The sequence below is a fragment of the Pteropus alecto genome, unplaced genomic scaffold (genome assembly GCF_000325575.1).
Source record: "Pteropus alecto unplaced genomic scaffold, ASM32557v1 scaffold98, whole genome shotgun sequence".
In the NCBI taxonomy this organism is placed as follows: Eukaryota; Metazoa; Chordata; class Mammalia; order Chiroptera; family Pteropodidae; genus Pteropus; species Pteropus alecto.
Genome location: NW_006443570.1, coordinates 9,997,552 through 10,025,497, shown reverse-complemented (window position 1 = coordinate 10,025,497; position 27,946 = coordinate 9,997,552). Strand labels below are relative to the sequence as shown.

General features: G+C 43.8%; 1 protein-coding gene and 2 pseudogenes across 1 annotated transcript; 2 read left to right on the top strand and 1 right to left on the bottom strand.

Annotated features, from left to right (window-relative positions):
- The first annotated feature begins 9,250 nt into the window (after positions 1-9,250).
- On the top strand, positions 9,251-27,815 carry CUNH17orf67 (chromosome unknown C17orf67 homolog). The gene is made up of 3 exons (XM_006924857.1): positions 9,251-9,302; positions 10,119-10,219; positions 27,699-27,815. The coding sequence occupies exons 1-3, from the start codon at positions 9,251-9,253 to the stop codon at positions 27,813-27,815; spliced, it is 270 nt and encodes an 89-aa protein (XP_006924919.1).
- Positions 17,283-17,401, top strand: LOC112473298 (annotated as a pseudogene).
- Positions 26,596-27,499, bottom strand: LOC102878452 (annotated as a pseudogene).
- Positions 27,816-27,946: the final 131 nt, after the last annotated feature.

Sequence of the window (27,946 nt, the reverse complement as noted above, 5' to 3'; positions counted from 1 at the left end):
GCCAGTGAAGAGGCGGAGGAAGCCGAACGCACTCGGAGTGGGGAGGGAGCGAGGGGGCCACGGGCGAGGATGGGGGGACTGGAGGCGGGGACGGGGCCTGCGGCGCTACCCCAGGGTGGGGCCGAGGTGTGAGGCGGGATGCGAAGGCCTACAGGCCTGAGGGGGCGGGCCTTGGGGAGAGGGCGGGGATGGATGGAAGGGGCGGGACCTTGTGGGTGTGGCTTAGGGATAACGGTGGGCGGATTAACAAGAAGGTGGGGGCGTTGGAGAGGATGGATGGTTGATCTCTGTAAGTTTGCAACCAGAGGAAGTTCTAGTATGCATGATTTACAGTATGAGCTAAGATCGTCAATGGCCTTCAACCTCCCCTCCTTACTGTGAGATGGAGGCGGGAGCTGGCACAGCTTTGAATGTTGGAAGGGAGAAAACTGGCAGTTTTGAGAGTGTTCTATACCAATAGAATGGGACAATATGAGGCAAAAATTGATATATGTCACCTGCTTTCATGCTAGTTATTTGTTAAACTCATACCAGCTGAGGGCTTACTGTGTGCCAAACACTCACAGAGTGTTGGGCCTGTTGAGACATGCCTAACAAGAAGCATTTATTAGCCTTGTTTATAGTGCGGCCAGCTTCTATGTCTGCACTTTCTAGGTACCATGCTGAGTTTATCATTGCCACTTACAGATGAAGAAAACCAAGGCACAGAGCAGTCGAGAAACATGCTTGATGTTACAAAGCCAGTGTTGGGACTGAGATCACTTTGTTTTAACTTGGTCATCCAAGTTAACTTAAATTTAAATTAAGCCATCAAAGAGAGACTTTCTCTTGTTTTGTTATTTCTCTAAGAAACTTGCTATGTTAAAATGCAAATTCTGATTTCCTTTCTTGGGGAAGAGGCCTGAGAGTCTGCATTTCTAGTAAGTGGTCAAGTGATGTTGATACTGCTAGTTACCCAGCCACATTTTGAGTAGTGATTCTAAAGTAAACAATCTGGATTGTGAAGACTGAGGGGCATGGTGAAATGGAAAGCATTCGATGGCATGGTGAGGCAGAGGATCAGATCCGGGTCCTCACACACCTCTGTCCTCCTGTGTTTGTCAGTTCACCTCTCTGGGCCTCAGGTTCCTCATCTGGAAGCTTATCCGTGAGCCATCAAGGCCCCATCAAGTTACCTGAAGTTTTCAGTTATCCGAAAAGCAGTATCAAATCACCCTAAAAGGCCCCAGTTTTAAAGGTATAAGTTGATGAGTTTTGGAAAACCAGACTTAGAATCTTCCAAAATACATAATTTCTGTGGGTTTTGATTCTAATAGTTGAGAACATAAAATGACAACTCTTTCCGATCAGTGAGCAAGAATGCTGACAGCCACCGGGAAGATCGGCCTCTGCTGGCTGGACTTGAACAGAAACCTCTGTGTAGTTGGTAGATGGAACTGGAAAGGGAGCACATGATTTAGTGATGCCCGTTCTCCATTTGGATTCACGTATTTTTCCGAAGCGCCGTTTTAGTTATCAAAACCATGAGACCAACTATTGAGAAAAAACAGACTCAGAATTAGTCTTCTGAATTGCTGTATCACAAAGTGTTAAGATTTTAAAAAATAATGGAGCACATTTAATCACATTGCCACTCAGAATATCATAATATTTGGGTGAGAGCAAAAAGTTTGTGTTTTTAATAAATAAGTTATTAAAACAAAAAGAACGTTGGGAACCTCTCCTATGCCCACCTGATGGCTACCCCTCTCGTCCCGTGAGGAAACTACTTTCCTAGTTTTTGTGTTCTTCATTCCCTTGCTTTTCTTTATAGTTTCACCACCCTGAAAGTATCCCTAAACAATATAGTCTTGTTTAGAAAAAGAAGCCCAAACCTGGCCCTGTCAAGAAATAGCAGTAAAGCCACTGATATAGGAAGGCTCCCTGGAGGAGGTGAGCTGAGTGGCATCTGGGACAGAGTCTGGATCCAGCTTCCTGGGGAAATCATTGCACTCAGTCTTGGGGAGACTGCTAATCACAGCGGGACAAGTGGGCAGGGCTGTAGTTTGAACATCAGGCAAAAACATGGCTGGGGCAGGAGCTGCTTTCTATTTTCCCTCCTCACCTCATTAAGACCTCCCTCAAGTTCTTAGAAAAAGGTTAACAGGGAGAAATGAGTATCTTCTGCTGACCCAGGGGAGTGGAACCTTATGAGCTCCTGGTTGTCGAGATAAACAGAATACAAGTAATCTGTCCCAAGCTCACCCAGGCAGTCTGCCCTCAGTGTGTCTGCACCGCATGGTGCCGATGGCATCTTGTGCCAGTCCAAGCCACCTGCCCTGCCTGCCGGAGCACAGTGGTCATTCTGGGGTTTCCATTCACTGCCCTCCTGTTTGCATTTTCTGTTTTCTGGGTCCTGTGGCTTCCCCTTTCTTGGTGAATTCTATTGGTTCTGTGGAGCACATCTGTCAGAAACTTTCAGGGCTTGAGTACACGGGAGGCGTAATTTTGAGTCCCTGCATGTTTATAAATGTCTGTATTCTGCCCCGCACACCTGATTGCTTATCTAGGTATAGAATTCTAGGTAGGGAAGAGGTATCCTTCAGGGCGCTGAACATGCCACTCCTTTCCTGCTCACTTTTAACGTTGCTGCAGAGATGTCTGAGGTTATTCTTATTCCTGATCCCTTGGATGGGACTGGTTTTTGCTTTCTGGAAGCTTGTAGAATCCTCTCTCTTTTCCAGTGTTCTGAAAGTTCACACAAAGACATGCCTGGATGTGAGTCTATTTTCATCTGTTTTGCCAGGTTTGCTGGGCCCTTCAGCCTAGCACCTCATGTCCTTCGGTTCTACGGTTACTTTGTTGACTTCCTCCTCTCTATTTTCTGTGTTCTCTTTTCTGAAACTTCTGTTATTTAGATGTTGGACCTCCTAGACTGTCCTCTTTCTTTCTCTCTTTTCTTAAAAGATGATTTTTGGGGAGCAATTTCAGGTTCACAGCAAAATGGAGTAGAAAGAAGAAAGTTCCCTTATTCCCCTGGTCCTCACACGTGCACAGCCTCCCCACTGTCATCTTGGGGCACCAGAGGTACATTTGTTACAACTGATGAAACTACACTGACACACTGTTATTCAAAGTCCGTAGTTTACCTTAGGGTTCGTGCTTGGTGTTGTGCATTCTATGGATCTGGACAAATGTATAATGATTTGTATCCACCATTGTAGTATCATACAGAGTAATTTCATTGCCCTAAAAATCCTCCATGCTCTGCCTATTCATCCTTCCCTCCCTTTTAACCCCTGGTGACCGCTGATCTTTTTACTATCTCCCTAGGTTTAGGTTTGTCTTTTCCAGAGTGTCATATAGTTGGAATCATACAGTATGTACACTTCTCAGATTGGCTTCTTTCACTTGCCATTATGCATTTACATTTCCTCCACGTCTTTTCATGGCTTGATAAGTGCTAAATTAAGTGCTAAATAAAATTCCATTGTCTAGATTGTCTGTTTATCCATCACCTACTGAAGGACATCTTGGTTGCTTCCAGGTTTTGGCAATCATGAATAAAACAACTGTAGACATTTGTATGCAGGTTTTTGTGTGGGCATAGTTTTCATTTAAAAACAGAGGACATTTGGCTAAATGTCCTCTCTTTTTAAAATATTTTCCTCTTTTTTTTTTTTTTAAAAACTCTCTTGCTTTAATTTTTGCTCTATTTTTCTAAAAAATTTCCATAGCTCTAGACCTGAATCTTTTTAGAGCTTTTAATTTATGTTCTTTTCAATTTTTAAGAACTTTAAAAAATTGATTTGTTTTCTGAATATTCCTTTTTACGGTATCCTGTTTGCATTTCGTGGGAGCAAAAACTTTCTCTTATCTCTCAGGGGATGTTGTTGTTGTTTTCCATCTTAACTTGCATCATCTTTGCTGAGGCTTTCTTACATGTCTTGTGAACCTCCAGGTGATACTCATGTACCTCTAGGTTTGAGAATCACTGCTACAGTGTCTCTTAATCTCTCCGAAGCTTATGATCCCAACTGAGATCCCACAGAGGAAAAGAACACACATTTCAGTGTTTTTCCCCCTGGAGAACCAGAGCTTTTCTCTCCCACTTAAAGGCTTAGCACTTTTCCTGAATGAAATGTAATATGACAGTAGCCTTGGGGGTGTTTTCACAACATATTCAGGTGATGCCCCATTCCCCAGTCTGTTTGTTTGTACTGCCTTACATTGCTACACCTTTGCCAGTGCTCCTGTCATTCCCGTTTAGGTTGGAGAAAAGCCTGGCTCTGGCCATCAAGAACCTGATGCTGACCTTGGCTTTCCTTACCTACTGGGCAAATGTAACTTGCAGCCAATGTTCCGGCCCAGAGCAGAAATTATAGTCCCCTTGGGGAAGCATGCAGCAGGCCGGAAAGGCCCTTGTCCAAGGCCAAACCATCTTGCCATTGTATTGCTGTTCCAAACAGGAAGGTGTGTGTTTGTGTAGAAGTACTGAGGATATGAAAATGGAACCCAGGATGTGGGGTATGAACACAGAGAGGGGGAAAAGCAACTCATATTTAGAAGGGGCCATATTTTCTAATAAAAGTGTATTTTTATTTCAACAAAATGTAAAATTATATATCTTAATATATATTTGACTAATCTATTATTTGGTCATTCAAAAGATATTTGTAGACTTTCTATCATGTGTCTGGGAATGAGGCCGGTATGGACATGTACGTAAGGGTGATTTCACAGAGAAAAGAACTAATAGTAGAAGCAGCAACAGTTTCCAAGTATTAGCACCTTACTATATCTGTCAAGTACTTCACACTTGCTTTCTCTTTTAAGTCTCATACGCCTTAAGAGGTAACTTTTATTGTAATAATAATTATTATTTTTAATAAATGAAAAAACAGTGATTTGGATAGTTAAGAAGTTTGTCCAATGTCACACAGCTTTAGTGTAATTCAGGTAAGACGTTTCAGAGCCAGAATTCGAACCCAGGTCTATGGATAACTCTGTTGCCCACAATCTTGACCTTTATACCATGTGGCCTACATGGTAGATATTTATTCACTCTTGAAGGAAGCTTCTACCAGGACCCTATGATTTATTCAGACCCAATAGCACCCAGATCTGGACACACTCACCATCCCATTAGAACCCCATGTCAGTTAGCTGTTGTCGGAGTAATGCTGTGTAACAAACCACTCCTAAACTCAGTGGCTTCAAATAACGATGATGTAATCTCAAAGATTTGCAGGTTGATGGTGGCTCTGCTTCCGGTCGTGGTAGCTGGGGCTCGGCTGGGTTAGGCGGGGTTGGGTTGGCTGGGTCTACTGTGAGCTGCATGTCTGTGTAGTCTTTGTTCCTTGCTTAGGTGCTTTCCAAGTGAGTTAATTCTGAGACTCATCTTGAAGGGGCAGCAGCTATCTGGAGGGAGCTTTTTTGTTAGCAACGGCAGAAATGCAAGAAGACACACCTAACTGCACAAATGCGCTTCATACCCCTGTTTGTGTCATGTCCGCTGCCATTCCATTGTCTAAAGCAAGTCATTTGATTGAGCCCAAGGCCAAGGGGCAGGACTGCAAGGTCATATAGCAAAAAGCATAGATATGCAGTGATGGCGGCGAAGAATAGATGCTCATAATTCAATCTATCGCACCTGCCTAGACCTAACAGCTGCCTGCACAGTGTGCTTGTAAATTAATGTATGTTTGTGTGCACGTAGAGTTTATGGAGTTACTACCATAAAAATGATAAGATAATTATGTGTACATTGTAAAAATATAGAGTTTATAGTCTGGTGGGAGAAATAGATAATAAAAAAGATGAAAATGACTATAAAAAGAGAGTTTAGAATTTATTTAATTGACTCTAGGCCTAAAGAATGTGGACACGTTATAAGTCTCTTGGGACAGGTTTGACATCTTTCTGTAGTAAAAAAAAAGGTGTTTCCCTGCTCCTGAAGTTTCTTTAGCTCGCAGAATTTGAAGTCACTGTCTTGTCCTTTTGCAAAGAGTATCCAGTGTGACAATGTTGAGATATCAATGATGTCAGCTTTATCGCTGATCCTTGAACATCTGTGTAATTTGAGAATTCCCTCTAAAACAAGATGAGACACCTATGCAAGCGAAAATATTAGTTATGTTAGGGTGTGTTCTTCCTTTATGTATTCTTAAATCTCAAGTTGGTAATGCAACTTTTCTAGGCCTCGGTGTCCAATGAAGACCTTCAAATCAATTGAATCATAGGAAATCAGTCTTAGGCACTACAGCACCATCTCTCTCCATCTCCAGTGGATTCCCTGGAGGTCCTGGCAACTTCCAGAATAATGAACCTTGGCGGCCTTGAGTTTTTCTCCTGACCTTGGTTGTCCCTGGTTTTGCTCTTTACTCTGCCACCTTGTGGATTTTTTTGGGAATTGCATCTTCTACTGTGAGTTCCGATGACTCATCTCATTGATCTGACTGGAGCTTTTCCTGGGAACAAGGGTAAGGGTTAGTAGAGAATTCTCTCCACCAGAGTGACGCTCACCACAAGGTGACCTTGCTCTTTCCTATAGTCCCCTCATTTGCGGCAGTATCCCTAGGAGACCAGCCATAGGGCTTTCGAATGGCCCTGCCAGTATCAGACCTGAAACGCCCTCTCCACCTGAGACCTTGAAATAGCATCCCAGGGGGTGGGACATAGGTCCTTGACTTTCTCCCGTAGTACCTCTCCAGGCCACCAGAGGTTCTCCACCACACGCCCCCCGCCCCTGCCCGCCCCTACACCTCTTTTTAAATTGCAAAAGTAATAGAAGCTCACCTAGGGCTTACAGTCCAGTGGAGAAGACAGATTTTAAAAAATAAAGAAATGAAGACAATATATTTACACATTATGGGGAGTAGACAGTAATGGTGGTGGGAGGGAACTTTCATTAGGTAGGCTGGTAAAGGCAGTCTTGCCCAAGCGAGAGAAATTTCAAATTAAAACCTGAAGGATGAGAAGGATCCAGCCATTAAAAGAGGGAAGAAGAGCATGTGCAAAGGTCCTGAGGTGAAAAAGGGTTTGTTAAGTTGAAAATAATGAAGAGTGCTGGATTGGAGTGAGCTGGACGGGAGTGGTCTGCGTGGAGTTGGAAAGGGCAGCAGGCACAGATAATACAGAGTCTTGTAGTGAACAGTTAGGATTCCGAGTCCAGTGAGAAGATGAAGAAGGATTCTTAACGAGAGAACTGATGAGGTCCAATTTGCATTTTATGTTTCTCTTTTAAGAAGACCATCATTGCTGTTGCATGGAGAATGGGTTGAAGGGAACAGGGAGGGAAGCTGGGACACCAGTTGGGAGCTTGCTGCAGGAAGCTGGGTTAGAGGGAACAGTAGCCTAGACTTTGGTGGTGGCAATAGAAATGGAAGGATCTAGACCCACACCAGTCAGTACGATAGTAATAAGTCATATGCGCATTTGGAATATATAAGTGTAAAGTACGCACCAGATTTTGAGGACGTGGTTCAAAAAAAAGGAATGTAAAACATCTCATTAACAATTTATCTTGATTACATGTTGAAATAATATTTTGGATATTTCATGTTAAATAAATATAATAGAACAAATTTAACCTATTCTTTACTTTTTTTAAAAAATGTGGCTACTAGAAAAATTTAAATTACATATGTGGCTTGCATCTATGGCCCACGTTATGTTTTTATTGGACAGCGCTAATATAGACAAAAGTTAACAAAAAATACTTTTATAGCAAAAGTACACTGGGCACATTAGAAATTTCTAGTTAGTTATAAATTTTTTTTTCTGGTCCATAGAAGATGTTTATTTCACATAACAAAACAATACAGTTAGTGTTTGATCCAACCACAAAGAGCAAAAGAAATGAACAAGTTGACAATGCACATAAAAAAAACACAAGACGTTTAACATGACAAATATACATTCCTAAAATAGTACTCCAAAAATCCTTAGTTATTAAAAAATATAAAAACAGAAAGATGTTAATAGCGACAGAGTGCATAATGCCGAACATCTGATTTAGAGCAAATTAGCGTGCTAGGCAAACTTGCTAACAATGCATGATTTTTTTTCTTGTTTACAATCTCTTCAGACTGTCTTTATGCCAACAGAGTGGGCAGAACATTCAGGTTTAAGATCAGTTACACGACATTAGCATAAACTCAGACAACTACAGATAAGGTATTGTATTCTTTTGAGCTGGCAAAATGACCACAGAAACATCAGATCATTTCTCCGAATTCAGAATTTTATCCCAAATAAATGCCATATATCTTCCAGACATATTTTTATTATACATTTAATAATTTCATTGTGCGATATTGATAGTTGATTTGAATTTAAAAGGACTTCAGCTTACTGAGATTTTATTGTCTTTGTCAAAATAACTGAAGTGTGGACTAAAGCTGCTTACTGTCTGACGGTATATTGCACAAGGTCCTTTTGGGGCACAATGGGAAGAACATTAGGCTTTAAAGACGAAAGAATTTAGCTCTAGTTTGGCATCCATAATGTGTGAACTTGGATGTATTTCACCTGTCTGAATCTCACTTCTTTATTTGTAAAAAGGAGATGGATAATGGAGACTAGTGCCAGCTATCATGTGGTTCATACTTTATCCCTCATCCTAATCACACGTCTCCTTTTTACAGGAGGGGATACCAAAGTTCATCAAGGGTAAGCGATTTACTGAAGGTTACATCTTACATCTAGAAGTTACATCTTGCTAGAAAGAGGTGAAGCCAGGACACGAACCCTGGTCTTTTTGGCTCCAAAGTCAGCTGAAAAAAAATTTTTTTCACTCTCATTATGTCCCCTGCTAATTTCCTGCACGCCTCTGAATTTATTGGGAGGGTCAAATTTGGCGAATGGGCTTTGGAAAAATGTCATAAAATATGCAAATGTAAGACATTATTATTTCTCATAGGTGCATACACTGAAGCTACAGATGAAAACTCATAAACTACCAGATGATGTATATATATCTGTTTCTGTGAATTGAATATCACATGTTGCTTTCTCAAATTCAAGCTCCAAAAGTCCTATTACAGAGAGATAACTTCCTGTCTCAGGATGAACATTTAGAGGAATTTGGAGGAAAATATTTTTGTGGTCATACTAAAAACTCAGAGTCAGATGCCCTTGGCCTCATACGGTTAAGTGCTGTTTGTCAAAGCATAAACAAGCCTTGGGCCAGACGTGGCTTCCTTCAAGTAGGCTGGCTCATTGGGAGGAAATTCATTCTGCACCAGGCAGAGAGAGGAACCAAGGCAGGATGAAGAAGTTGCTTGTGCTTGTGCTCGCTCTCAGCTTGCTGACCTTCTCAGGTGAGTGTCCACTCCAAAACACAGCCTGTTTCTATGCTGATGTGATAAACTGAAATGAGTCTATTTTATGTTTCTAAATATTTTTTCATTTCAAATAAGAGGTATATTACTTGTATGAGAATATATAAATGTATAGTATATAATAATTGAATGCTTTTTTTCCCTAAGTACAGGCTCCCAGAATTGCTATCATTAGGGATAAATTATTATTTTTTAATCTCTAAATGTATTTGAACACTAATTCTCAAAAATGCTGATAAACCTTCAACTATACCTTCTTTTAGAGTGCATATGAGATCACTCAAATTCGACAGATTTTTATTTAACGATATCTTTTAGAGTTTGTGTCTGATTATAGAAATTTAACATACTTTTATTATCATAATAGCTTCTTTGAGGAACTATATATGATGATCGAATTTAACATAATCTTATTGTCACGGGGTATTTTCCAATAATAACTTTAATTTGATTTAGTGTAGTGGAGATTAAAAAAAACCTCACCAAAGCCAACCTCAGGGACAAGGAACACATTGACAGGGAACTGAAGGAAATATATTTCAAAAAACATGAAATTAACACCTACCTATAAAGGAACGGGCCATTGCAATAGGTAAATGTGTTTAAGTTGTACAGCTCTGGGGTAACCGTGTTAGAAACAATTTAGAATTCCTTTCTATGCTCTGGAACGCCACGTCCTTTGGGACAGGGCCCCTGTGAAAAGGACTTTTGTGTTTTGATTGAAATTGAACTTGCTAATCATTTGCCTGGCACTGTGAACTCATGTGCCCTGAGGTCCTGTCTCGACTTTTCCAGGGGCCTCCCCGATTCTGATGGAAAAGCAGGCCAAGCAACTCCTGAGGTCCCGGCGCCAGGACCGGCCAAGCAAACCCGGGTTCCCGGACGAGCCCATGCGGGTGAGGGCTGCGCTCGGGCTACTTACAGGAAAACTGGGATCACCTGAATGTTCCTGCGTTATGAAGTCAAACTGGGTGCTCATCCCAGACCAGCGTGGGCTGCTGGGTGGTACCCCAGCATTTAAAATGCAAACAGCGGGGCGATGGTAGAGCCCCAGAACTCTGGGTAGGCTGCCGGGTGTCACCCCTGAATGAGTTGCTAGGGAGCCATGCTCTGTAGCTGGTGCCAACCCCACCTTCTCCTTCTTCCCTTGGGCGCTGAGCAGGCTGGACCAGAGTCCTTGGCCAATGATGCTCTTTCTGGGCAGGCAGAATCTCTGCTCCAGCTGCCTGTGGGGTTCTTCCCTCACCTCGTGCCTCTAATTTTGGTCTTTGGCCTTAGCTTTGCACTGTGGGTTTGTGGTGTCCGCCTGTCCAGTCTTTCTGAACCAGGGCACCCTCCCTTGCCCCCATTTTGTGATTTGTGGTGGGTGCTGGCCTCTGGCCTATTTGAGCCTGGCTTGTCTTCCCCTCTTGCGGTGGAAGTGCTGACATTCCTGTTATTCGTGCCCTGCCCAGGAGAGGAGGGTAAGTCGCAGTGACCCAGGCAAAGTTCGCATGTCTGGGAAGCAGTGGCTGGTCCCCACCCCGAGCTTATTTCAGCTGGGCTCCCTGCTTTTCATGCATCTTCTTGTCAGGCTCAGAAAGATCTGTAGCAGCACTTACCTTCACTCGCTCCAGACGCATGTGGAATTTGATTCGTTCATTTAAAACGTTCTTATAAAGATGCAGTATCGCACAGTGATGAAGAGGGCCGACTGTCTGGGTTTGCATCTCCCGCTTTTGTAACTGTGTAAACTTGGGGAAGTTTCCTTACTTTTCTGTACTTGAAGACCCTCATCTATAAAATGGGGGTAACAATAGATATCATTACTTACATTATTAGAATATTGTTATTAGAAATAATAATGTAAAACAACTACTTTATGAGGATGATATAAAGTAATTCATAGTAAGATACTTGAAACAGTACTCAGTAAACAATAGCTACTCCTTTGAGTGTTACATACCAGAGGGTGAGGGGCAGAAATTGCCTGGGCTTCTGCTCAGAGTCGCTGGCAGACACAGAGAAGTCAGCAAATGGCTATTGTATAAAGTGGTTTAGAAATGAATCAAGGACTATAGGCTGTTAAGGGGGGACGTGGCTTTGTCATCTTTGGTGGAAGAAATCAGAGGTGGCTCAGAATATCTAAGCACAGGGTGGAAGGGGACTGGGAGGTGGGCAGGGGTGAGATCGAGAAGGATAGGAGTAAGCTGGACTTTGCTTTGTGTTCTGCAGAGGGCAATCAAAGGATTTTTTCAGGTGGGAAAGTGCAGACCGAGGGTTTAGACCGATGGTTTGAGAGGGAATTAGAAGAGGCCCCAGACTGAAGTCTGGGGACACCAGCGCTCAAAGTGGACAGAGGAAGAGGAGCTTGATGGGGCTGAGAAGGAATTCGGGAAGAATAGGGGGAAACCAAGAGCATGTGGGGTCCTGAGCATGGGGGATGCGGGTTAGGAGGGCAGAGGGCGTGGGTGTGGGGAGGGTGCCTGGTGTGAGGGTCCCTGGGAGCTCTAGCTGGTAGAGGCAGGAAGGTGTGGTTCACCACAAATCAAGGGGCCTTAGACTCCTGACTCATTGGTCCCTGTGCTGTAGCGTGTGAGCCCAATGTGACAGTCCTACTTGGCAGCCCCTGACCTCCCCTCTCTTCTACTTTTGACTTCGACTCGAGTATCTGGGGCATATGACGGTCGGTAGCCAAAGAAGGTAGTCTCAGAGCCAGGTTGGAAGGCCCTGGCTGTCACAGCGGAGTTGACTTTCATTCTCTACTCATTAGGAGCTGCCAAAGGACTTTAAGCAGGAGGATGATGTGATTAGAGCTGGTTTACAGGTGCCATTTAGAGTCTCATGACCCAGCCTCTGAAACGCTGGCCTTCAGATACCGTTATACATGGGAAATGGGAAAATGACATTTTTTGGACCTGTTATTGCACCTCCTTGCCATGGTACCCAGGAGACAGACAAATGGACTGGGAGAAATAAGCAGAGGTAGTGAGTGATCTCTGGGGACTGCCTGCGCCCTTGGGAGCTGAGCCCAGAGACTCGGTCGCTCACCACTAAGTTGAAGTTACCGAGAGATGACTGGTTGGGTTATTTTATTTTGCTTCTCCCTCTGAGAGTCCGTGCAAAAGAAAACTCTTTCAGAGAGGGGAGAGGTCGCTGATGAAGGTGAACGAATGGCTCTCTGGGGAGGTATTAAGAATTCAAAAGGAAAACGAGTGTGAAGATCTGCAGACGTCTCTCCCTAAGAGTATTTATTAAGCAGTGTTTATCATTTTGACACTTGGTTTAAATACTGGCAGACGTTGGTTTCTGCAGAATTATAGGCTTTTTGGAAACAGGCTCCAGGCTGGACTGTTGACCGCATGCATTTTGCTGGTTCACTGCAACACGTGTCCTTTTCTGACCATGGTGGGAAGGACAGAACGCTACGGGAGAGACCACTGTGTGCCCTGCCTCTGGGGAGGGCTGACTTCCACCCAGAGAGTGTGAGCACCTTGCTGGTTGGCACCCTTGATGGAGGAAGGTAAGGCCCCAGCAGAGATGGGGAGAGAGACCGAGAGGGAAGTATGCTCTGGGGAAGAAAGCAGGAGGGGCTTTGAATGTACGAAAGCAGCTGGGGAGGAAGAGGACGAAAAGCTCAGTGGTGGCCGGATACGAAGGAGGCTGGGAGAGGGAAAGGCAGGCGGCAGCGCAGGGCTCGGCGGGCACACAGCGCGAGATTCCCTGTGGTCGGAAGTAGCTGGCATATTTATTTTATGGTAACGCCTGACATTGAGTTTGAAGTTGTTTTCTGCTCTGTGCTGTTATTACCCTCTGCAACCCCCAAACCTTAGGAAAAGTCTGCTACGCACAGCAACCTTGTGTTCATGGTTCTTTGGAGGTATGAGCGGGGTGGATGGCATGTGTCGTATGGGTGAAAGTGACTGACAAAAAAGGAAAGTAATCATTCAAATCTGGAAGCTGCAGTGGTAGAGAAACAGGCTATGAGACGAATTCAGGAGAAACATGGCCTCCAAATCTTCAGAGAGTTGAGGGAGGTGGGTTCTAGACGTCACACGGATGGCATGGGTACTCCCGGAAGGCTGATTCCATTGGGACATCCCATCTGGGGACATCTAGATTTCAGTGGAATGGGCTTTAGGTTATATTTTAGGACTGACCACTTACCACGATGTCCCAAAGACATCGTGAAGAGCTCCTGGGTAGAATGAAGCTTCAAGATCCTGATGGAGGAAAGAAAAAGTTGCCTGAGGAAAAATTGATGGACACGGCTGTGTGGACAGAAGGGCTGCATTGGTGTTCAGAGGAAAGGAGGTGGGAAAAAATAGCCTGAGTTTTCCCTGAACATTTCCTTAGTCATGACTGTGCTCAAGTTGATTTTCAGGGTTTGGGTCTAAGCGCTCGCTACTTAAAATGTGGTCCCAGCCTGGCCTCCGGGCTTTGTAGAGCTTCACATACCCTCGAGTCCACAATATTTTCTCCTCCCCGCACCCCCTGAAGGTGACAGTCACCTCCACAAGATCCCCGTGATCCGGACGCACATTAAGTTTAAGAAGTGCTGTCCTGGAGATCGGCAGAGGTGCCTCGCAGGCGGTTGCCGGCATCCTGGGAGCCAGGAACCAGTCCATTGTTGCTTTGTTTTGACGCAAGTGACCTCTCTTCCTTCCTGTGGCCACTCTGCTCCTTTGGAGTCCAGTCCATTAAGCCACTGACAGTGCCTTAAATGTCGGGGCGGCCCAGGGCTCTGCCCTCCCACCTCGTCTAGTCCCGAGAGTTTAAATGTCACCTCTGTGCCGATGACTTTACACTCCTGTCTCCAGCCTGATGGCTCCCCATGAGCTCCAGACTCCATGCGACTGTCTACTCTCCTGTTGGCACAAGACCATTTAATAGACGGCTTAGACTTAACAGCCGCTACTAGAATTCTGGAGTGTGCCCTCACACCAGCTCCCGCCCTTGCATCTCCCATCGAGGTAAGAGGTGCCACCTCCTTCTAGTTGGGTGGGCCCCGGATCCAGGATCTGACCCCTTTGCACCCTCCACTGCCACCACCAGAGTCCCTAGAGTGGACTGAGCAGTACTGTCTTACCCCATTTATTGCTTCCTCTCTGGATCTCTCTGCATCTGGTCTCAACAGAGTAGCAGGAGTCAGTTCTTAAAACCTAAACCGGATGCTGTCCCTTCCCTGCTCAAATAAAATCCATGGGCCTACGGTGGCCGACAAGGCCCTGAGGTCTGCTCCCTCTGCCCCCACCTTGGTCTCCACGTGCATCTCATCCCCACTCTGCCTTGAACGTGTCAGGCTTACCTTGTCCTTTCACTGATGAAGTTCAGGCTGTGTGGAAGGCATGGTCGTGTTTATTTTGCACCTCGCTTTTTTTTCCCCACTCAACAATATGTCTCATTTCAGCTCATTTTTAACTGAGGCATAGTATAAATGTATTACGCTATAATTTGCATGTTTGTGCCCCCCTACCCCCTTCCAATCCATATATTGAAATCCTAACCCCCCAGGTGATGATTTTAGGAGGTCGGGCCTTTGGAGGTCGTGAATGGGATTTGTGCTCTTATATAGTAGGCTCCAGAGAGATCCCTTGCCCCATCTGCCACCTGAGGACACAGCGAGAAGTCTGTGACCTGAAAGAGGGCCCTCACCCAACCATGCTGGCACCCTGACCTCGGACTTCCAGCCTCCAGAACCGTGAGAAGTTTCTGTTGTTTATGAGCCCCTCGGTCTGTGGTATTTTGTTATAGCAGCACCGACAGACTAAGATATATTACAGCTTCTTTATTCAGCCCTTCCTGGAACAGTGCCCATTTCAGTTATTTCCACTGGTGATGAAGATCCTTGTACACATGTGAGCTTTGCTGGGTCTCATGATAAGAAAAGGGATTGCTGAGCCAGAGAGCTCGTGCACTTCCGCTTGACATTGCCACACTGACCGTACCGTCTCCCACCAGCAGTGGGTATGAGAACACTCAGTTCCCCACTCTTGCCAGTGCTTGATATTATCAAACGCTATACGCAAAACTTTCGAAATGGAAAGAAATAAAGTTTTGAAAGAAAACTCATCTCCTCCTCTTCCTCTGTATGTGTGTGGAGACACGTCGTCAAACAATAATGACAATATTATCTCAATGATAAGATTTGGGGTGAATTTACACCTTTGTCTTCATATTTCTTGCTGTTATGCAGAGTGTTAGTTTCCCAGGGCTGCCATAACAAAGTACCACAAGCTGGATTGCTTGAAACAACAGGAATTTATTCTCTCACCGTCTGGGAGGCTGGAGGTTTAAAATCAAGGAGTTGGCAAGGTAGGTTTCTTCTGAGGGAGACTCTGCTCCATGCTTCTCTCCCAGCTTCTGGTGGCTACTGGCAAACTTTGCTGTTTCTTGGCCTGTAGCGACATTACTCCAACCTCTGCATCTGTCTTTACATGGCCTTCTTCCTCGCGTGTCCTTGTGTTCACAATTTCTTCTTTTAAGGGCACAGTCATTGGATTTAGGGCCCACCCAATCCAGTATGGCCTCATCTTAACCTGATTACCTCGGCAAAGACCCAATTTCCAAATGAGGTTGCATTTGCAGGTTCTAGTCGGTCAACATGAGTTTTGGGAAGACGCTATTCAACAATACGCTCGGTTTTTTAACTTTAAATAAAAATCTGTATAATTTTCACAAAACAACACAGGTGAGTGGTTAAGAACAGGGGCAGCGGATTGCCAGGTCTGATTTCTGGCTCGCCGCTTCCCGGCTGACACATCTTGGCCAAGTTGCTTAAACTCTCCAAGTCTCAGCCTTCTCTATAAAATGGGATACGACAATGGAAGCCCCCCTGAGAGGCCTGTTGTGGGAGAGGGGGAGCAAAGCGCTCAGCATAGCACCTGCTGTTTAGTAGTGACGGTAGCTCTCATTCCTGTTTTTTTAAAAAGCAGCAGCCTAATAAATATTTCTTAAAATATAACAAAGTAAAAATCTCTGCTCCCTTACTGCTTATGGATAAATGTCAAGGATGTTGACCTGGGAGACAAACCAGCCCCGAGCCACCACTCTGTCCCATTTCCTGTCGCTCCTCTAAGGCAATTTATGCTCCAACCACCCAGAACTGCTTATTGTTTTACAACTAGGTCATCTCTCTCTGGTCTCAGCATCTTCTCTCTCTGGTCTCAGCATCTTTTCACAAATGATTTCCCTTGATACTTTTCCCCATTATTCTCCATTATTTCTGCCTGGTACCCTCCTCTTCATTCTCAATGTCACCTTCTCTGTATCCCCTGAATTGACACTTCCCTCCTAGTACTCACGCACAAAGCAATACTATATGTTTAGTAGGTACATCTGTAGGGATGTACACATCTAGAAAAAGGTCTAGAAACACAGTCAGTTGACTGTTAACTGTGCCACCTCATTGAGGGGATTAGGATTGCAGGTGGTGATCTAGGGAAGTTTATATTTGATGTTTGAATTTTAAACAATAATAACATGTTAATGTATTACTTGTGTAATTATAAATAAAAATTTATACCATTCATATTTATTATAGAAAAATTAGAAACCAAGAAAGAATTAAAAGAAGAAAATCAGATGTAATCTTATTCCTTTTCCTCAAAGATAGCATTGCCATTTTTGATGTATTTCTGTCTAGTCTTTTGTGTACATTTTTTAAAAAGTGTGGTCATACTCTATCCATCATTTTTTAAAAGTGAGCTAAATATATTTCTTTTCTACCTACCATTTTGCATTCCGGTTTTTCTCTTAATATTATAACATACACACTTTCTCATATTATTATAAACATTTTATACCATAATGATACCAAATCACCCTCTTTTGTTAGATAATTGGATCGTTTCTACTATTTCTCCGTTATAAAAAATACTCTGAACATTTCTAAAGTGTTTTTTTTAAAAAAATTTATTTATCTAAAGTGTTTTTTTTTAAATTTATTGTTCTAAAGTTTTTTTTTTTTCAAATTTATTTATCCATGGCCATGCTACCCTGAACAAACCCAATCCTGTCTGATCTCGGAAGCTAAGCAGGGTTGGGCCTGCTTAGTACTTGGACGGGAGACCACCTAGGAAGACCAGGTGCTGTAGGTGTGAAAAATAAAAAAATAAGAGATTGTAGGCTGACAACGTCCTTGCAATCTGTGAGGTCAACCAAGGGTTGCCTTGCCTAAAAAAAAAAAAAAAAGTGTTTTTAATATTTTTAATTATTTGCTAAGGATATAGTCCCAGAAAATAAATCACTGGATCCAAGGATATGAATGTTTTACAAGCTTTTAGTATATACTATCCAATTGCTTCCCAAAAGGTTTTTTTAAAAAAATAATTTATGTACTTGTCCCCCAAGAGAGTGTTCCAGCAGAGATCGAGATATGAGGGGAGCATGATTATGGTGCCTTAAATTGGAGACCAGTTGGCCATTTCTGGGACAGAAAGTGTGGGTGCAGTGACGGAGGACCAGGGCTCAAGAATGACTTGTAGAAGATGTCTGTATGGACACTGCAGAGCCAATCATTGGCATTAGAAACCTATGAGAAGAAACAAGTTGTCTGGAATGGCGGTGTGTTTGAAGTTCTTCCCTTACAGCACCTGCCTTTATATATGTTGTTTCTTCTGCTTTTGTTGACCTAGTTAACTCTTAATCATTTATAGAGATTCGCCTTAACTGATACCTTTTTTGAGAGGCCTTCACGTCCTTCCGCCATGAATTAGAGCATCCCTCTGGCATAGCACTCATAGCCCAAGACGGCTATTTTTGACTTTATAAAAATCCGTCTCTCCTACTAGGCTGCTCTAAACTTCTTGAGCAGCTGGACTATTTGTTTCACCTCTGAGTCCCAGGCACCAAGCATAGTATTTAACATTTACTAGATGCTCCTTACACTTATTTCCATTCTTTTCTTTGCTTCTCTCCAGGGGAGATATTTTATAGGAGCTAACTCTTCTGGAGAACCTGGAGTTTTTTTTTTTTTCCAAAGAAAAATTTTCTATTGCCTCCCTTAAATTCATTACATTTTTCTTAATCATCTCAGATTCTAGGGAAGAAATTATTTGCCAACTGCTGGGGTGAAGCATGGAAATTCTTTAAAAAGATGACATCCGACTTAAAATTATGTCTTTTTCGATTGTATTCGTAAGCCCTGTGTGCCCTGGGAATACGCTTTCCATTTTGGCCTGTCTTCCTGTAAGGAAAGTTCTGGTTAGGCAAGCATAAATCATGTTAACTTTATTATATGTCGTCTTTGTAAAATATGCTTTCACGTTCAGCCTCTTGACAAATGTACGTAGTAACTCCATTACCCTTTTGTTCCCCATGGTCTCGAAGTCCCATTTGGAGTGACTGAGATGCAGATTGTGCACATCACTGACCTGCCTTTTTTTTAGGGCTAATCCTTCAGGAGTCCCAGTGTAGTTAAGTTCAGAGCCACCCTTCTACCTATGTGATCAACTTGCTTTTACTAACGAGCAAAATAATGCATCCAAATGTTGATGGAGTCCATCAGCATTTAATTCCATGCAAATGTCACTGAAAGGATTTTACCTTCTTAAGAAAAGGTTCTCTCTTCGATTGATTAACTGTCCACTTCGTAATTCTCAGCTTAGATCAGGTTCTGGTGAGTATTTAATTTCATTATCATACCGCTCCGGCCCATAATAAAGGACCATTTCCAATTTCTACTCTAATTACTGAGAAATTATTTACTAAAATCATTGCCATTGGCATTGAGCATGGAACACAGATAGTGGTTTTTGTGTTGCTGTAATTCTTTTCCCCTTGAAGAAAGGAATTTAAAAAAATAAAAATTTCTTTTCCATCTAGCCCTTCTTTCTTGATCCAGGAACATTTGAGATTATCATTAATGCTGGGTCATTTCTAACTCAGCCAACACAATTGTTGAATTTGTGGTTTTCAGCAGATTTGAAGTTTGGCTTTTCATCTTTGACTGATGGTTGCTTGTAGGCCTTTGTGGCATATTCATTTTCCTAACATTTTAAATAAACAGTGAAATGTCATGGTCAACCGTGCTTTTCTCTCTCTCTCTCTCTCTCGCTCGCTCGCGCTCTCTCTCATTCTCTCTCTCTCTCTCTCTCTGTCTCTCTCTCTCTGTTGGTTGTTTTTCTTCAATGGTAATTTTGGCTACTATTTAGGAGTGTGAAACATATATGTACATTTGGACTGGACTATTATAATGAGCAGATTGACAGAGATGTCGAGGAAACTCCCAAGGAGGATTTGGTAAAATTATGGAGAAAGAATAGTCAATTCGTTTATTTATTCACTCATTCGTGTATTTCTCCAGTGAGTTTTATTGAGGTCCTACTATTTGCCAAGCACTAAGCCATACACTGGGTGTAGTTTGGTTACCACCGTCAAAAAAGGCAGTTGGATGTTTGGCTGAGTGGGACAGGGATTAAATGAGTAAGAATGCAAATGTGCATGTCATTATAAAAGGTGTATAAATGCTGTATATCAGTGGTGACATTCATTAATATTACCACTGATCTCATCAGAAAATTCTGGAAGTATCGGAAAGTGGCCAGGCCCGTGGGAGTAAATACAACTTTTCTAAAATTCTAATTTCCCCTTGGAAGCTCACATTTTATCATTTCGTGACAAGTACTGTCAGTTGTCTTCCTCACTTCATTGATTCTCGAGTTGGCTGCTGAACACACGCTCAAAACACAGCTAGTTCAACCCTTGACACCAGCGATCGCCCAGGGGCTTTTCCTCAAGGAGAGCATCGCGTGGGGTCCTGCCGCGAAGTGCTGTCTGCACGCTCCCTCGAAGCGTCACTCTCTCCTGCTCATCGGGGCGTTCCCCAGTGACGCTGCACTCGAAGAACATTTTATATCTATTTATCTGTTTTAAACTGTGAGTGTGTGATGGTGGAGGGTACAATGACTACTAGGATTGTCAGTGCCACCAACTTGACTGCCACTAAGGAACCAGTTTTATCCACCAATGCACATAGTGAGAAGGCAAATAATGTCTTAGTATTATTCTAAAAATAGTTCTGAATCCACAGACCCCAGAGGGGAGCATGAACCACACTTTGAGGCCCTCTGCTTCAGTTTCTCATTCAGCAGGCATTTCTCGAAAGTTTCCTGTGGACCAGGTTCTTGGAGAGTTGTTCCACGCACAGCCTCAAGGCATGCTCAGGTCTTCCTTATCAACCAGGCTCAGCTGAGGAGAGCTTAACACAGAGACTTGTGGCCGAAGGTGTGCTAGGATTAAGGTAAACTAACAGGAGATCATCGATGACCTGGGGCTAACAGCCCCTAGTCATGAAGGGGTAAGAGAAGGCTGTAGTTCCCAGAAGCGGAGAGGGCAGCTCCCTAGAAGCTGTGGTGTTCAGGGAGGCAGCCAACCTGCTGTGACTCCTCAGAGAGACACCAGAGGAGTAAATACTTCCTACCCTCTAGTCCCCAGCTTGTGCTTCCTGTGTCAGACTCAAATGGAAAGCCCCAGACAAGGGAGTCTGTGGTTGCAGTTCCTCTAGGTCAGCCTCTCCCTGCACAGGCCAGGTGAAGGAGGGGAGAGAATGGGCTCAGAGAGGCAAATGAGGACTAAGTATTTGGCACAGAACTTTGTATTATTTCTTTTAATCCTGGCTACCCAACGAAATAAGTGCCAGTCACTCCCATTTTGCAGATGGACAAATTGAGGCTGGAGTAAAGCAATATTGGCATGGTCTGGATTGGAACCAGACTCTGACCCAGACCTTCACCCAGACCTCTCAGCCTCTGCACCACGTCGCCCAGCAACCAGGCAACATGGGTTCTTTCAGAGCACTGCTTCCAGGAACCACTGAATAAGTGAAGCTACCTGTTGGGAAGTCTTGGTTCTACATTGCCTTTGGTTTTCAAGTACTATTCTTCTGGCCCAACACTTCCTGGAGGGCGCTAGAGAGTTCAGAATTTAGCCAAAATCTCACAAATGTGTCCAGCAAGTCTCCGAGGAGTCATCGTTAGATCCCACGAGGAACCCCAACTTGGCTGCCCCAGAGATGCCCTGTCCAGCACACGGGGAGCATTTTGATGAGTTAAATAAAAACAATGACAACCCAAACAAGTTCAAACTGCGTGGGCCCTGGGGGAAAGACAAAAAATTCAGAAAAATTGGATGACTAATAATTTATTCCTATATGTAATGTAGGATACAGACTTCCTAGAGGATTTTCTAGAAACTTAAAAACTTGAAATTCTAAACTGGACTCTTTATTAAAACTTTATCAACACCATAGGAGGGTTTTCATGAATTAGATTTTTTATGCTGTTTATACCTATCAAAATAATTTAATCGTGTATAAATGTTACCAAATATGACTACTCTCTCCCAAGGTGGAACACCACTTCTCTGACTAACGGCCTCCTGCTTTAGGTTACCTAACTGTGTTTATACGGATCTGTTTCACGCATACTTTGCAGTGGGGTTCACATCCCATAATTACAGCACCCAGACTTCTCTCAGGGCAATGTCAACAACATAATTCCTCCAAGTTAAAAATCATTCCTATCTCCATCTACTCTCTTTTGGGGAGAAAACATCAAGTTCACGTACTAATATGGGAGCCAATCCACATGGCACCTCTACTAAAACGTATGAGGCAGGCCAGTTAAGTCCCTACTCTCAGGGAGAAGTCACTGCCAAATAGAGTGACCAGGGTTTTACTAGGGGAACTCTGGGGCCACAGGGAATCTGAGAAAGCTTCCTGGAGGAAGAAACATTTAAGCTGAGGCCTGAAAATTCAGGTAGGAGTGAGACAAGAAAAAGAGAAAGCATAGGGGAGTTCTGGGCAGAAAGATGAGCAAGCATGGCCTCTCCAGGAAGGGATGGAGTGCAAAGCTCGGGTGAGTTGGTGGTGAAAAAGAGGCTCAGGAGATGGGTGAGGCGGGATCGCAGAGAGTCCCACAAATCACTTTAAGGAATTAGAACTTTTTCCTGAGCCCAGCAGGAGCCATTCGAGTATTTTAAGCAGGGAGGCAACATGGGTTGATTCAAAACAAACAAAACGAAACAAAACAAAACAAAACAAAACAAAACAAAACAAAACATCACTTTGCAACAGGAAAAAGACATAGACCAAAAAAACAAAACAAAACAGGAGGGACTTTTTACTTCTTTATTTTTACATAATTTCAAAAAGGCAATATCTATCAGTATTGTAATAACGATAAAACGAAAACAGCCCGTTTCATTTTTAAATTTTTAAAAACTCACCCTGCCAAAAGATCTGAACAGGCACCTCACCAAGAAGATGTGCAGATGGCAAATAGACATACAAAAAGGTGTTCCACGTTATATGCCACCAGGGAACTGCAAGGTGAAATAGCAGTGAGATACCACCACGCTCCTGTTAAAATGCCCCCAATCCAGAACACTCACAGCATCAAACGCTGGTGGGATGTGGAGGAAGAGGCTGGTGGGAATGCAAAATGTCAGTTTCAAAGACAGTTTGACAGTTTCTTACAAAACTAAACACACACACTGTTACCATATAATCCAGCAATTGCTCTCCTTGGTATTTACCCGAATGAGTTGAAAACTGAAGTCTACACAGAAATCTGCACCTGGATGTTTGTAGCAGCTTTATTCATAATTGCTAAAACTTGGAAGAAACCAAGATGTCCTTCAGTAGGAGAATAGATAAATAAACTGTGGCCCGTCCGAACAATGGATGATTATTTTTCAGCACTAAAAAGAAATGAGCTATTAAGCCATGAAAAGGCATGAAGGAAGCTTAAGCGAAGAAAAGGCAGCATACTGTATGATCCCAATGACATGACACTCCGGAGAAGGCAAAACCATGGAGATAGTGAAAAGATCAGTGGTTTCCAGGGGTTAGGAGGGAGGCAGGGATGAATTGGTGGAGCACAGAGGTGTTTTAGGGCAGTGAAGCTATTCTATATGATACTGTAATGGTGGGTACATGTCATTATACATTTGTTCAATCCCACAGAATGTACACCACCAGGAGTGAACCCTAATGCAAACTCGAGACTTTGGGTGGTGATGGTGTGTCGATGTGTTCATTGATTATAACAAATGCACCACTTCGGTGGACGATGTTGATAGCGAAGAAGGCTGTGCATGTGTGGGGGCAGGGTGTAATCAGAAATCTCTGTACTTTGTTCTCAGTTTTGCTCTGAGTCTAAAACTGCTCTAAAAAACAGAGTCTGTTAAAAAGAAAACAAAACAAACAAGCAAAAACAAAACAAAACAAAACAAAACATCCCGGCTATGGAGTATGGAGTGGAATAGAGAGGAAAGAGGTAAGAGATCAGGGAGAAGCCTCCAGAGGTGGCGGCAGGAATCTAGCAGGGCTGGGGCCTGAGATCCGCAGGGGCAATGCTACGGGAGAAGGGATCCAGGAGCATCTGTAGGATCTAGCCATTCCTTGGATGGTGGGAGTGCCGGGTGAGGAAGAGGAGGGAGACGAGTAGCATGCTGAAGCTTCAGGCTTAACTAGCCATGTGGGGCCATGATGTGCGGTGAACTCCTGCTGGTAGTCGGGGCAGTGCTCATGGGCCACTTCTCTGTTTGTACCAGGAGATGGAAAGACAGGGTTGGAGGGAAGGAAGAGACTTTTGTAACCAAGACAAGAGAAGTAACACTTTGTATTTAAGAAACAATCTGTTGATTTATCATGTTTCTGTTTTGTGTATCGTTTCTGAGAGATAATGCAAATGAGAAACAATATACAGAAAACTTAGCCTGAACCGACTTTATTGAAGACCAAGGCTTGTTGGGGAGGGAAGGCCTACCCTAAATCTGGAAGTGACACTCACTCATGCTGATAAGGGGCAGAGCATGAGCAAATTGAGAAAGAGTAGAGGAGAGACAACCACGCATGCCAAGCAAACAACTCCTCCCCCTGCGGAATCAGTGTATTCAGTAGTCACTGGCTCCTCTGCAACAAACATCAGTAATATCTGTTACTTGTGCTCTCTGCTCCCTGCTTTCGGCAACAGCACACCCCTTGCAACCCATCAGCCTGGTATGGCTGCTGGTTCCCCCCTCCTCCCCAACTCGTTCTCCATCCATCCTCTACCCAGCTCAAGAGGCTGACCCTATGGACCACATCACTGGGTTCCCTGACTTGCCAGCTCCTGCTTGGGCTCTGCAGGATCTGGAGGGTAAGAGGAGAGAGAGGATGGGGAATTTCTTCTCCGCTTCCTCCCTGCTCTGCAGACCCCCTTCCTCTAGGCCCTGCGGGTCTGGGCATGACCGTGGCTTTCCTCCATTGCTTGTCCTGGGAGCTGGAATGTTCTGTGGTGCTTCCCTTAACCCTATTCACATGGCTGTGAATAGCCCCTTCATTAAAATCCCTTTGAGTGAATCATCTGAGAGGGAATTAGTGGTTCTGTAGGAGCTCAGAGATCAACAGAGGGTGTCAGTGACGACCGTGGACGGGAAAGGGGTGCAGAGCTTCTCTCCGCCATTGTGAAGAGCAGGGGAAAGTGGCAGATCCTACAGGGAGCTGCCCTCACCTGCTGGTTACAACATTATCCATACTCACAGACCAAACTCAAGGGGCAGAGTTAGTTGTCACCTCCTGCCTCCGATGTATCAGGCAGGCAGTGCTGGCGAAGGCTCGAGGTGAGCATGGGCCCCTCCGTGCAGCATTGTGGGTGATCGCTCTGTCGGAGTGGAGCGGAGATGGCGGGGGAAGTAGAATGTGGGGCGGGAAGAACGGAAGGCAGAGAGACAGGTGGAGGGGCGAGGAGGCTGCGATAACTTGGGTGAGCAGTGACGTAGACCTAACCTACAGGAGTGGCAGATGGAGGCAGTGCATTTGAGAACTAGTCAGGAGACGGACTCAGAGTCTTGACGCTTAGTCTTATGTTGAGCTTGAGGGTGAGGGATGATGGTCTGTGCTCCGGCTTGGGTTCCTGGGTAGATGGAGATGCTGGTTTGAGAGATGGGCAGCACCGGATAACCCACTGCTTTCTGCTAGAAACATATTAACACGTAGGGCCGGGGACATTTCGTAGAGGTGGAGTCATACTCTATGTAGTTCTTTGTGAGTGGCTTCTTTCACTTCGTGTAATGTTTTCAAGGTTCATTCATGTTATGGCTTGTATCAGTACTTCATTCCTTTTTATGGTCAAACGATATTCCACGGTATGGACATACCACATTTATCTACCTATTGACCCATCGATGGACATTTGGATCATTTCTACTTTTTGGCTATGATGAATAATGCTGTTAGGAACATCTGTGTTCATGCTTTTGTGTGGGCATATCTTTTCTCTTAGATATATACAATTATTGGGTTAGATGGTAACTATGTTTAACATTTTGAGGCACTGCCGGCCTGTTTTTACAAAATGGGTCTTTAGTAACAATCTTTTTTTGTTTTGTTTTGTTTTAAAGTCTATTTTGTTTGATAATAGTATAGCAACTTCAGCTTTCTTATGTTTTCCCTTGCCTTTAAAAAAAGACGATTTTATCATAAATGTATACAGCCATAACTAATACATTATTGGTTCTAAACGTTTTGAACTTTATAAAAATGGTGCCACACTATAAATATCATCTTCTTGGACTTACTCTTTTCACTCAACAAATTATTTCTACGATTCGCCTATGTCGTTGTGTGTAGATATAATTCACTTATGTTCACTGCCGTATACTTCATGGTGTGACCCTACCATAATTTATTTCTCCATCTTCCTGTTAATGGATATTTGGCATGGTTCCAGTGTTTCGCTACTACAAATATAGTGCTGCTATGAACATTCTCAAACACATCTCCTGATATAAGAGTTTCTCTGTTCTCAAAGTGACCAGCAGTATCGGCATTGGCTGGGAACTTATTAGAAATGCAAATTATGGAGCCCCGCCCCCAGACCTGCTGAGTTAGAAACTCTGGGGGTGGGGCCCAGGAATCTGTGTTTTCACAAGCCTTCCAGGTGATTCCGATGACTGATAAAGTTTGAGGACCACTGCTCTATGGTATAAATGAAGAGTGAAATTTCTGGATTGCAGGCAACCAATTGTTTTCCAAAATGGTTGTTCTGTGTTACACCCATCAGCAGTGTATACACGTTCCCATGAATACACACCCTCTCAGCAGTTAGAGTTGTCAGATTTCTTTCTTTTTTTTTCCTTATCCCAAGTTGCATATTATAAGATAATTTACAAATATCTTGCTGTTTTTAGTCATTTAAACAATGGATCAGTAATTTCTGTCCACCAGGACAGCAGTAAGCTAAAAACAAAATTAGCTTGCTGAATTTTCCTTCTTTACCTCTCGTCTGAGGATGAAACTTGATTTTTGTTAATCCAGATCTGCAGCACTGGAGATGATTTCAATGAACTCCTGATGATGACAGCTTGGCAAGTGAGCTGGAAAGTTAAAGTCAATTTATCAATCATCTCAGAAGCATTCTTGCTAACATTGTCCATGGCTACCATCCTGGTGCTTTGCTCACTTGTGGTGAATTCCTTTAGAGAATAGTAGATGATGTCGACCAGATTGTATTCGTGGTAATTCTACAGCACGTCAGCCTCAATATTATCGTAGATACTCATGCTCTCAGCACTTGCAATGGTATTAAAGGAAAAGATGGGCTTTTCTTCTGTCTTGTAGGAGGTGACAGACCTGAATCGATTAAAGATGCTAGGTCCTTCATCAAATTCACATCAAATTCACATCCAGAATTTAATAATTCCAGGGCAATCATTGATGCATCTCCAAAAAATAGTTTTTTTTTTCTGTTTGTCATCAGAAACTGGTTAGAAGGATTCCTATGAAGTGTACCCCTAATTTTATCACGAACTCCAGCAATCTTTTATTTTAACTCCTTTTCTGGCTGCTGTGAGCATAGCCGACTCACTTTCTGTCTGTTTAGCAAGTGAGGAACGGACAGCACTGCAAAGCGCTCGATCTCAGGACACGCCGATAAGGGGGTGTTTCTTCTTGTCTTCAGGCACCTTAATATCAGCTTTTCCATACACAGCCAAAGATCTCATTCCATACACCCAAGCTGCTTTCAGCTCCCTCTCAGCTCAGGCATATTTTGTTGCTGCTACCGTTTTCATAGACTTGGTAATCTTCTGGATGTTTTTGATTGACTTCAGTCACCTGGTGATATTTTTCAAAGTTGCCATATTTCGAACTTGGATCCATTGTGGCTGCGTGGCCCAGGCTGAGACCCGATGACGCTCAGCCAAGAAAACATGACAGCACTTGTCAGATTTCTTTATTTTGCCCATCAAGTGGGTCTGTCTGACTGGTCTCTACAGAGAACATGGACATGGCTGTTTCTCCTCCCTCAGTCAGGCTGCATCCTGTCTCAGAACCATAGCCCCACCACGCGCAGTGGCAGCTTGGCTGTCACTGGATAAAAGCCCCTCTTCTGTGTGGGTTTGTTTTGACAGGAGTACATGCACCACCTGCTCCGCCTGGAGCACCGCGCCGAGGAGCAGTTTCTGGAGCACTGGCTGAACCCTCACTGCAAGCCCCACTGTGACAGGAACGTGGTCCATCCCGTGTAAGGGGCTTGGGACCAGCTCCGGTATGTTTCTTCTCCCAGGCCTTCTGTTTTAGGGAGGCAGCAGTGGCCAGCATGTGCACGGGCTCAGAGGCCTTCAGGAACATGGCGTTAGGGGAACCAGCTGCTTAGCTG